The sequence below is a fragment of the Eutrema salsugineum genome, unplaced genomic scaffold, assembly GCF_000478725.1.
Source record: "Eutrema salsugineum unplaced genomic scaffold, Eutsalg1_0 scaffold_9, whole genome shotgun sequence".
NCBI lineage: Eukaryota > Viridiplantae > Streptophyta > Magnoliopsida > Brassicales > Brassicaceae > Eutrema > Eutrema salsugineum.
Window position 1 is genome coordinate 11155854 of NW_006256342.1, and position 10576 is coordinate 11166429.

General features: G+C 31.8%; 2 protein-coding genes and 1 long non-coding RNA gene across 3 annotated transcripts; 2 read left to right on the forward strand and 1 right to left on the reverse strand.

The window, feature by feature from the left end:
• Window positions 1-262: 262 nt before the first annotated feature.
• LOC18009339 (polygalacturonase) lies at window positions 263-3992 on the forward strand. Its single transcript, XM_006391482.1, has 4 exons — window positions 263-718; window positions 1177-1466; window positions 2799-3027; window positions 3774-3992. The coding sequence occupies exons 1-4, from the start codon at window positions 263-265 to the stop codon at window positions 3990-3992; spliced, it is 1194 nt and encodes a 397-aa protein (XP_006391544.1).
• A 4793-nt stretch (window positions 3993-8785) lies between these two features.
• Window positions 8786-9321, forward strand: LOC112087120. Its single transcript, XR_002899895.1, has 2 exons — window positions 8786-8897; window positions 9022-9321. It is a non-coding gene; the product is annotated as an uncharacterized LOC112087120 (long non-coding RNA).
• A 591-nt stretch (window positions 9322-9912) lies between these two features.
• LOC112085957 lies at window positions 9913-10576 on the reverse strand. Its single transcript, XM_024154797.1, has 3 exons — window positions 10523-10576; window positions 10230-10454; window positions 9913-10137 (listed from the first exon to the last, which is right to left on the reverse strand). Exons 1-3 carry the CDS (start codon window positions 10574-10576, stop codon window positions 9913-9915), a joined length of 504 nt encoding a protein of 167 aa, XP_024010565.1.

Below are 10576 nucleotides of genomic sequence, written 5' to 3' on the forward strand. Positions count from 1 at the left end.
TCAACTCGTTTTCAGATACATTAGAGAAAACAATGGCGACGCGCGCCGTTTGCTTTATACTTTGATTCTTAAACCACAAAGAAACCTTCTTCTCTTTATCCAAAACCCTAACATACTTATATATATATACACACACGTGCACACTTATAGAATCATCAATATTGTTCATCAGAAAATACATCACTATCAAACTTTTATCAAATCGTTCCAATAAAAAAAACACACACACACACACACACATTTCTCTTCATTGGTAACACAAATGGCATCATCTCTAAGCTATGTTCACGTCTTTCGTATCGTTATAACAGTCATTATGTCACACTTTGGTCAGCTTGACGCAAGAACAAGTCTTAACGTTTTGAATTTCGGGGCAAAACCAAATGGCCTCGTAGACTCCACGAAAGCCTTTTCGGATGCATGGGACAACGCATGTGGCTTGGAAGACTCAGTCATAATTTACGTGCCAAAAGGAAGGTATTTGGTTAGTCGGGAGCTTCGGTTCGAAGGAGAGAGTTGCAGAAGCCGTGAGACAACCCTAAGGATTGATGGGACTTTAATTGGTCCACAAAATTATAGGTTGCTTGGGAAAGAAGAAAACTGGTTTAGTTTTATTGGTGTTCACAATATTACGGTACTTGGAGGTTCTTTTGATGCTAAGGGGTCTACCTTGTGGAGTTGCAAAGCTAAAGGTCTAAACTGCCCTGAAGGCGCAACGGTATGTGTTAACTTGAAATCATAGCAATGGGTTCACATTCGATGTATTTTTTGAGTTAAACCACCAAAAAAAAAATTCACACATAAAAAATAATTTTTTTTCCTATCATATGATATAATTTCTACCAAATTAGAATATAGTTTCTATTTTTAAAAGTTAACAAAATAGTTTTAAACTAAATCGTAATCCTATATTTAAAACTCCAAATTCAAAACCCTAATTCAAAATGGTGTACTAATTTAATTTTGACTTTTTAACCTCTTATTTTTTTTGGAAAACTAATAATTAACCTCTTTTTAAATTAAGTTATTCTTGCCTTTTTCTCTCTTAATTGTTCCATTAAAACCGTGTTTTCATTTGAAAAATAACACTATTATAATATACTATCAAACACTTAGAAACCAAACAAAAAAATAATCGATATATGGAGATCTAATATAAATTTAATATGATTGCAGACACTTAGATTCATGGATTCATACAACGTGAGGATAAAAGGAATATTGTCATTGAATAGCCAACTGTTCCATATAGCAATTAACCGTTGCAGAAACATAAAGATTGAAGATATCCGAATCATAGCACCAGATGATAGTCCCAACACCGACGGCGTTCACATTCAGTTATCGACTGACATCGAGGTCCGAAATGCTTCCATCAAAACCGGAGACGATTGTATCTCAATCGGACCCGGTACAAAGAATTTGATGGTAGATGGAATCACTTGTGGTCCTGGACATGGAATCAGGTATATATATCTTCAAATGATTGGCTTATACAAGGATCAAGTTTGCTATAAATTTATTTTTCTTAGCATAATAAAATAATACAAATGACGTAAACAGTAAACATAAAGATTTGTGAAAAGAAGATTTCACACAAATGACATAAATAGCATAATTTTAGAATGTTTATTTTTTTACAACATAATTTTGTTATACGGTTTAATCTTTGTGAATTTTGGTGGCTCGGTCTGCCAAGGACCGTAGTCCTGAAAACAACAACTTCATTGCCACAAACCTTACAATTCTTTGTAATAGAGTACACTATTCTGTTTTGGTTAACTAAAAGATTATAGATCCTTCTCTCAGGAAGAAATCTCATAGATTATTTTTCGCATGTGTTTTAACTAAATAACTAGATTCTAACTCCGTGCGTCCGCACAAGAATTTTTCATTTTTTATTTCTAATATAATTTTTTTAATAGAATTTTTTTGTGTTATTTAATTTATTTTTAATTCAAAATTTTTGTTATCATGTTTAAACTTTAATAGTAGAGATTTATATATTAGTAGAATAAGAATATAAGTTAATTAAGTATATATTGATCTATAATGTTAATTATGAACTTTGTTATTATGTAAATTTAGATTTACACATAAACAATCTATACATCTATGAATTAGCTAACACGTCCGTTTAGTTATCTCAAATTATTTTTTAATATTTTACACGTTTTGACAAACTAACCCGTATAAGATTGTTATTATAAATGTATAACTTTAACTTGCTTTATCATATTATTGTAAAATATAAATATTTACCAATATTAAATATTTGATGCTTTAGATGGATTGATTATAATAAAATACAATGAAATATTTGTTTACCATTTGTGCTATTATAAAAATATTATTTAAATTCAAAATTTTAAATTAAAGCTAATTTGTATTTAAAGAATTCTAAAGTAATTAAAATTATTATCTAATATTTGTAATAAAATTTATTTATAATTTTTTTTTGAATTTTATATTAATTTGAATCTAAATTTTTGTAATTAAATTTAATTAATAAAAATTTCGAATAATTTAAAAAAACTAAATTAAATATAACCTATATTGAAAGAAATCTAACAATATCTAAATTAGTAACTAATTTTCGAAATTAATTATAATATAAAATAAAATGTTATAAAAAAGTTTAAATGTGTTTGGAAATAGGCACTAAAAGTGCTTTTGTTTTAATAGAATAGATATACTTATTTATATGGTAGTTTTCGTTATTCGATTAAAACGTGTGAAAACAACATCCACTTATTTTTGTTTTTTCCAAAAGTTAATTGACCCTATATTTATTCCAGCATTGGTAGCTTAGCGAAGAACCTAGAGGAGCAAGGAGTGAAGAACGTGACCGTGAAGAAGGCAGTGTTCGTACGGACGGACAATGGGCTACGGATAAAGTCGTGGCCACGTCATAGCAATGGGTTTGTGGAAAGAGTTCGGTTCTTAGGGGCTCGTATGGTCAACGTCTCGTATCCTATCCTCATCGACCAGAACTATTGCCCTGGCGATTCTTACTGCCCTTCTCAGGTCATTTCTTCAATTCTTCTTTATACATTTTTTATATTAGTTTAGAATCTAACTAACTAGATAATTGACTCAATCGTGTATGATTCTTTTTAAAACAAAATCACGTAAACTATGAATAATATAAGTTACGGTTTCTTTGGTACATAACCAAATAGAAATGTAAGATTAGGGCAAATAAAAGTGGTGTGTTTTAGCGACTGCTAAAAAAAATGATATTACGTAAAATATTATGTCATCATATAACATACATTGTTTAAAAATCTAAAATTGATGCTATTAAAAAAAAAACAGAAAATAAATGCACTATGATATATTTCTCAATATGTCATTCGTCGATTATGCAAATATAAAACCAAAGTATGGTTATTTACTATTTAGTGATATTACTCATACGCATATTCCAAATATAAATCCGAAAATATAGCTGTTTATTTGAATGTAAAATTTATTAAAAAAAGGTTTTACAAAATGTATGGCGTTTTCGTCAAAATTAAACCTTTACAAACTTGATTTCCTAGAGAGTCGAGGGTCTTGTGGTGAACCACAAAGTGAGCCCCTCATCTTATAATTTCGTGCTGCGAATTGAGCGTAATCGGTTTCAGACATTATTGTCTTCATTATCATTTACATATCATGAAACTTATTTTAACTTAATTAGTTAATTTGTAATATGAAATTAGATTCAGGTTTATATTCTCAAGTATTATAGAACAATTTGACTGAATCTAAAATATAAAATTTTACAGGAATCAGGAATCAAAATAAACGACGTAATATACAGCGGAATTACAGGAACATCGGCCACAACGGTTGCTATAAAGATGGATTGCAGTGAGCGATTCCCATGCACCGGGATTCGAATGCAAGCCATTAATCTAAGTTATTACGGTAAAGAAGCAAAGACTTCTTGCACCAATGTTTCTGGTAAGCAACTTGGTTTGGTTTTACCCAATGGATGTCTTTGATCCACTATATTTGTTGTGTCCATACCATGCAAGACTTGTAACATAAAACATGACATTGTTTGTAAGCAAATAGTAACCAGCATTATAATTATAAGATAGACTTTGTAACCATTGTAAATGATTCTTTGTATATATATATCATCGTATGATGAAAACCAAGACCGTCTCAAAGTATCGCTAGATCTTGTTCCAATGATTTATTCGACATCTATTCATATCAAATATTAGCCATGTAGGTCCTACTTTATATATATAGCTAAAAGTTTCCTTCATACTTTTGTTTTGTAATTGAGTGGGATCCCATTGACGATCATGGTCGTAAGTCTACTGATATGTAATTAATAAAATAGGAGTCCAACAGGTTTATCCAAATGAATCACCGCTGCCATACATATATATTCTGACATTTGAAAGAGTGATCACCAAATTTTATACCTGGAAAACATCATTATGGCTGCCAACACTTTGGCCTTCAAATATCTTCTTTTTTTCTCTTTCTCCTTCTTTTCAGTCACCTCATTCAGCTTCTTCGCCAGCTGCAGAATCAGAAAATTTCAACAGGCAGTATAAAAACAAACAGAAAAATGCTAACAGATATCTGGAAAATACACGCTTCTTACAAACCTGAGTGACCAATCCAGTATGAATTGACTCAGGACTGGCCCTGATTTCATAGCCAGCTCTGGGCTAAAGCTGGTAAAGCCTTTGCTTTAGGGTGCCAGAAAATATATACAAGTTAAAGACAGCAAATTTCAGAATTTGTAGTGTAGTGCAGTAGTTTGTGTAAATAATTATAATTCTCCGAGGCGCGGATTTGATTCTTGAGGTTTTAGGTTGTGATTTTTTTTATTATGGACTAAAAAATATTGTTGGGCTTTAAGCAGCAAAATCTCACAGACTAGTCCTGCCTGAAATAATGAGAGTTTTTTTTTTAAAATGACTAAATTAGAACCATAAATTTTAAAATAAGGACTAAATCCAGTGTTCATAACATAAAATTTAATAAAATAAAAATTCTTATAAAAAAGTTTCAAAAAAAAAGTGCTAAAGTAGAACCATAAACTTAAGACAAAACTAGCTGGGTAGCTTTTGTCTTCTCTTTAGTCACTAAACAAAAACTTGTTTGTTTTATATATGGGTTTCTATCTTTTGTGTGGATCTACTAAAATTTGGGGCAAGACCAATGTTTTATTTGGCTATGTCCAGAACCGGCTTAGAATTTTTTTTTTTTTTTTTTTTTTTTTTTTGAACCGGCTTAGAATTGACTTGGTAGTATGTTTAGGATAGCATATATACAGTTTATATCTAAGTTGGTAAAGATGCCACAGATTGCTAGAACACGTGGGGGTAAGGCCGTAAGGGTAAGCAATTGTCAAATTGAAGTATTGGACGCAAATATTTGGGTATGATCCGAATAAGTGCTCTTTCAATACCCACTTCGGTGGGCTGTGAGTTATTGGGCTAGTCTACAACAAAAACATGGTTAAAATAAACTCTGGGGAGAAAGAAAAATGTGTATCCGTTTTTGAAGACAACGTGATTGAACAAAAAGTTTGGTTTTTTAATAACACCTGACTTATAGTATGTTATGGATCATTTTAATATTTTATGTAGGTGTTTAACGCAATTTCAATATTTTTCAACTAATTTTTTTTATGTTTTAGAGTTGTAGGAAACATTTCAGATAATTTGGATCAAGAAATGCATTTTGAAGAAAAATTATGTTTTTGGATAAACTTGGACTGTTAGAAAGTTTTTCAGTTAAAGAAGACTTTCTTATCGTCTAATTATCTCCAAATTTAGACACAATAAAAAAAAGACAAGTAGCTTTCAAATGAAATTGAATTGGAGACATTTCAACAGTTAGATCTCTAGATATTCATGATGCAGCAATGGTAGATGATGCTGCCTTAAAGTAGATTCAAGCCAAGAAGAAGCAGACTTGGCCACGGCTGGGAGAAGAGCACCCGCAGCCAGTACAACTCGGCCCATATCCACCCATTGCAATCTCGAGAGTTACAATGACTTTTTTTTTTCTAGTTGTCGAGAAGATTTCTCAAACCAATTTCATTGATAGAAAAGCTTTTCTTCATCTATTTTCTTTACTTTTTTTCTTTCTTTTTTTTTTCTTTCAAATTGATGATGTTAAGTTCAGCTATGTTTAAGTAATTTCCTTGTTGAGTTCAGGATTCTCAAAAGAAACTCTCATCGATCGATTAACATTTAGGTTTTTAGATTAGGATATCTTTTTAAAAGCTTCTTCGTTTATTCTTATTATTAATGCATGTGTGCTTGATTTATCATCTTGCATATGCCGTCCTTAGATTGAATTAAACCCACAAAAGTCTTGGTTAATTACCGGATCTAGAGTCGAACAAGCGAAATCACTGTAAGGTGCAAGAGCACATCTATAGAGCATCGTAAGCATTGTCTCATGCACATCCAGAGACGAAAGATACTGATGGAATAGATAGATAATAATAGTTGGTTAGGATTATGATAATAGACTAGTTATATGTCCGTATATTTGTGTTCTTGAACCATAATAAAATCCTAATTAATTGCTTGATGTTATCGACCATGATGCCTAGAGAGTTTCCAAATGCCCATCGTTTTTAATCTATTGTTTACACCAATCTGCTTATTAGTTTACTTGGTTTCTTACTTAGTTTATTTTCATTTCGTAGCTATTAAATCGCGACAGCAATCCCCCACTTAAATCTGATAGGTTTATAATCAAATTAGAAACCATTAGAAATCATAAGCGCTCATGTGGATTCGATTCCTAAATATTTCTGTGTTTTCTGTGAACTTACAGCTCTATTTTAAGGTGAAATTTGTTAGGCAATACTCACTGCATCATTTATGGAAGGACAATTAGGGTGATAGGTCTAGGCTCTTAGCCAACAAATGTGTAAGACCTAATCTTATATTTGGTGAAAGGGTTTGAAGAAGAAAACTATCCATTGGCAGAGGGTTGGAGCTTCTTAACAAACATCTGAGATCATTATGGGAAGTGATTTGGTGTGACTTGGCCTTTGACGTTGCAAGTCTAGACTGTTTACTTCTCCGAGTAGTCTTCCCTTCATGTTCCAGGACATGCGGGCCTTGAACCACTGAAGAGGGCACTTGTCTAAAGCTCGGTCTTCTTCATCATTCTTTCATATGATCAAGCTCTCATTTGTGTCGGCTGATTCTACTCGTGTATATATGAAAAGCCTTTAAATAAGAGATTCACAGAGTAAAAGACACCAAAAATATCACAAGTTAATTATATCCAGAGCTAGGGGACTCTCGCACAACTAAAGAAGGGAAGGGAGCATAGCGATATCAACAAATCCAAAAGAGTAGGTAGTGTAACGAGAGAACACTTTTGATGCTTTTTTATCTCAAGAAAAAGATGTTGCACAAACGAAAAGGCAAGATGAACAAAATATATGAGAAGACCAGATAGGGAAATACATCCATTGGAGTGTTGTCATTGCATATATATGTGTTCTGGACTGATTGTTCGGTAAAGAATGATTATGTAAATAACTGTATGTGCCATGCCAGAGTAACTCTAATAAGAGATAGGTTTGTCTATAAATTATTCATAAATATGCATACAAATAGCCGAATAATGCAGTCACATAGGATTAGTAAATTCATAAAGACAGTGAAAACTTACATATTAACGTCGACAAAAAAATAGCATGTACGATTTTTTATAAGAAGTAAAATAGAGATGTTTACCGCAGTCCGCAGAGAACGGATTTGATATGGCTTTTATATGAAGATTCAGCATTAAATTTGCAGCTAAAAGGCAGCCTCTGCAGAGTACATATATTTATTTGAGTTTTTTTTTCCACAATCAACTCTGCTATTTTTTTCTAATCTATTTGATCTCATCACTGAACTCGTATCTACAATAGACAAGATGAATGGTTAATATTAAATGATCTTTTTTTTTGGGGTAAAATAATATTATTAAATGATCTTATTAATGTTGAAGAATGTTTCTCATTAATTCCATAAAGTGTGGTACAAAGTGTATATATAACACGAGATTAAGCAAAATAAACTTAATCTCTCTATACAAATAATCATATCTAACCAATATTGAACCAAAGACCTGGGTACAACCAAATCTCTAATAGATATAAAAGGCCAGCGATCCTTGATTGACTTGCTATATATCTCGAGAAAAGATACTGACTCATTTCTCATGAAAAAATACGAAATTGTACAATGTGAACGGTCTGCAACCTTCAACATGAATCTTCTTTAGTAATATTATAATATTATTTTTATGATGGTAGGTCCTAATTAGTAACAGAGACATTTTATGATTTCTTTTTTTTTACTAGTCAAACAAATACATTTTGTCTACATAAAAAGCCGGAAAAAGTACTACAATGTATTACCAATAAGTACATTCATATTGAATTGTGTTTGTAGTCAACAAATTACAATAAGAACTAGTAAATTTTTTTCTATTTGTTGACCAAAAAGAAAGGAAATATTCTTTTTAAATAAAAAGTTATTGTAAGTGAATGTCCGTCTAAATGCTAAATTATAATTCTGAAAAAGGCAAATTGATTTTTTTAAGAAAAAAATTATAATTTTTATAAATAAAATATGTTACTTTATTGGAATGGCCGACAAAAAAATAAAAAATTACCGTTACTTTATCTGTAAGAATAATATTTTGCCAAAAGCAAAAGTCAACATATGCATTAACTAAATTGCTATAATCATGCTCAAAGAGACAAAGACACATTATATAAGCATCCGAAAAACCATCTAAAGTTACAAACGTATTTAGACACTGTAAGCCATAAGCTAATCTTCATATTTTTCAGGCAAAAGAAATGGGGGCATCAAAAACGGCAATCTATATCGTTTTCGTCCTTTATCTCACATGTTAGCTCCTCTTATATATATACTTCTCTTATATATTGATTAAATCGATTTAATAGAGCGACTAAACTGTAACATGTGTTTGCTATTAATTAATAGGCATATTTTTGTTGATGAACGTTTCTAGAATTGAGGCCGGATTGAGGCCACCATGCGGCTCGTCATCAGAATTTTGCGAGTTGGAGTGTTTTAGAGAAACAGGCCAGAGAGGACAAGGGAAATGTAGGCGAGGAGAGTGTTATTGTAACAAGGCGATGCAGTGCAAGATGGACCGTGATTGTCCCGACTCTGTTAAATGCCCTGTAGACTACTATCGCTCTTGTCTTCATGGAAAATGTACGTGTATAACTGATTAATCGATTCCAAAGATAATTACAATACATTTGTTCCTCCTACTTAATCTCTGATTATATGCAATTCTTATATTCATCACCTCTTTAGATTGAAATGGCGTAATCTCTAAGCTTTGTTAACCACTACAAGAAAACAGCTCATTTCTGACGGCTAAATTCGTAAGAAATCCGTCAGAAAAGACCATTTCCGACGGATTTGTGACAAAAACACTTATATCGGTTACCACTCGTCGGAAATTCACTTCCGTCTAAAAATCGTGGGAATATTCCGATGGATAACTGTTGTCGGAATCGTGTCAGACATTTTCCGACGCTAAACCGATGAATACATTTCAGACAACTTACCAACGACTATAAGTGTCAAAAGTTTACCGACGATTGTCGGTCATTTTCCGACGGAGTTCCAATGGATTATATTACGGATTTTCGACGGATTTTTTTTATGGATTTTCGACGGATTTTTTCCTACGGATTTGTGACCAAAAATATAGTTTTAAAAATTATATATATATATATAATTCGCAATAATTATCTTTTAAATTATATTTCTTATTTTTAAACAATTAATAGATATTAAAAATATTCATTAAATTAAAAATGCCAAAATCATTAAATTTGTTTAAAACAAAAAAATAACAATACTTTTTAAAAATATAAAAACATAACTATTTAAAGTAGTTAGGTAATACGGTCTTCAAAAGTTCTTTCAAATCGGATAGCTCTTGACGGGTTGATTGGTTGGCAGCCTTAAGGTCTGCAACCTCCTTGTCACGTTCTTTAACCGTTAGAGAAAGTCTTTCCATGTCGGCTTTATAGTTTGCAGATGGGACACAATAATTTGAAGAAGAAGACTCTTGGCTTGGGAGTCCGCCTAACCCGACAAATCTACCCTTCACTTTTCAAATTTCCTATAAAAAAATTATAAAATTGTTAGATAAATAATGAATAAAGAAAAAAAATTAAAGAAAAAATATTAACTTACACTGAGAACAATATCGTTGATCTCTTCTCGGGGTAACTCGTTTGAAGAAGTCGATCCATCGAGAGTGAGTTGCGAGAGTTCCACAATCTTGTCCTCTTTCATCTTTTTGCAGATTTCAATCTTCTCACGAATCTCTAGGTCTTGGATAGCACCGGTCTTTTTGTTTGTGTGTCTCTTTTCCAAAACCACAAGAAAATCCAGAGGAATCTCAGGGGCTTCTTTCGCCTGCAAAAATTTGTAAGTAATATAGTAATAGAAAAAAATATATAATTCGTAGTAAAATATATGCATACCATTTCCATCGCTTCTCGTTCGATAGTCTTTGCGCCTCCATTGTGAATGTACAT

What these genes read in the sequence shown, in the direction of transcription:
- LOC18009339 (XM_006391482.1), top strand. Translation starts at nt 263, where the DNA reads ATGGCATCATCTCTAAGCTATGTTCACGTCTTTCGTATCGTTATAACA. An exon ending in ACTGCCCTGAAGGCGCAACG is followed by an intron (nt 719 to 1,176) that starts GTATGTGTTAAC and finishes ATATGATTGCAG; the next exon opens with ACACTTAGATTCATGGATTC. An exon ending in GGTCCTGGACATGGAATCAG is followed by an intron (nt 1,467 to 2,798) that starts GTATATATATCT and finishes TATTTATTCCAG; the next exon opens with CATTGGTAGCTTAGCGAAGA.
- LOC112085957 (XM_024154797.1), bottom strand. Translation starts at nt 10,576, where the DNA reads ATGTACATTCACAATGGAGGCGCAAAGACTATCGAACGAGAAGCGATG. An exon ending in AACGAGAAGCGATGGAAATG is followed by an intron (nt 10,455 to 10,522) that starts GTATGCATATAT and finishes AAATTTTTGCAG; the next exon opens with GCGAAAGAAGCCCCTGAGAT. An exon ending in TCAACGATATTGTTCTCAGT is followed by an intron (nt 10,138 to 10,229) that starts GTAAGTTAATAT and finishes TGAAAAGTGAAG; the next exon opens with GGTAGATTTGTCGGGTTAGG.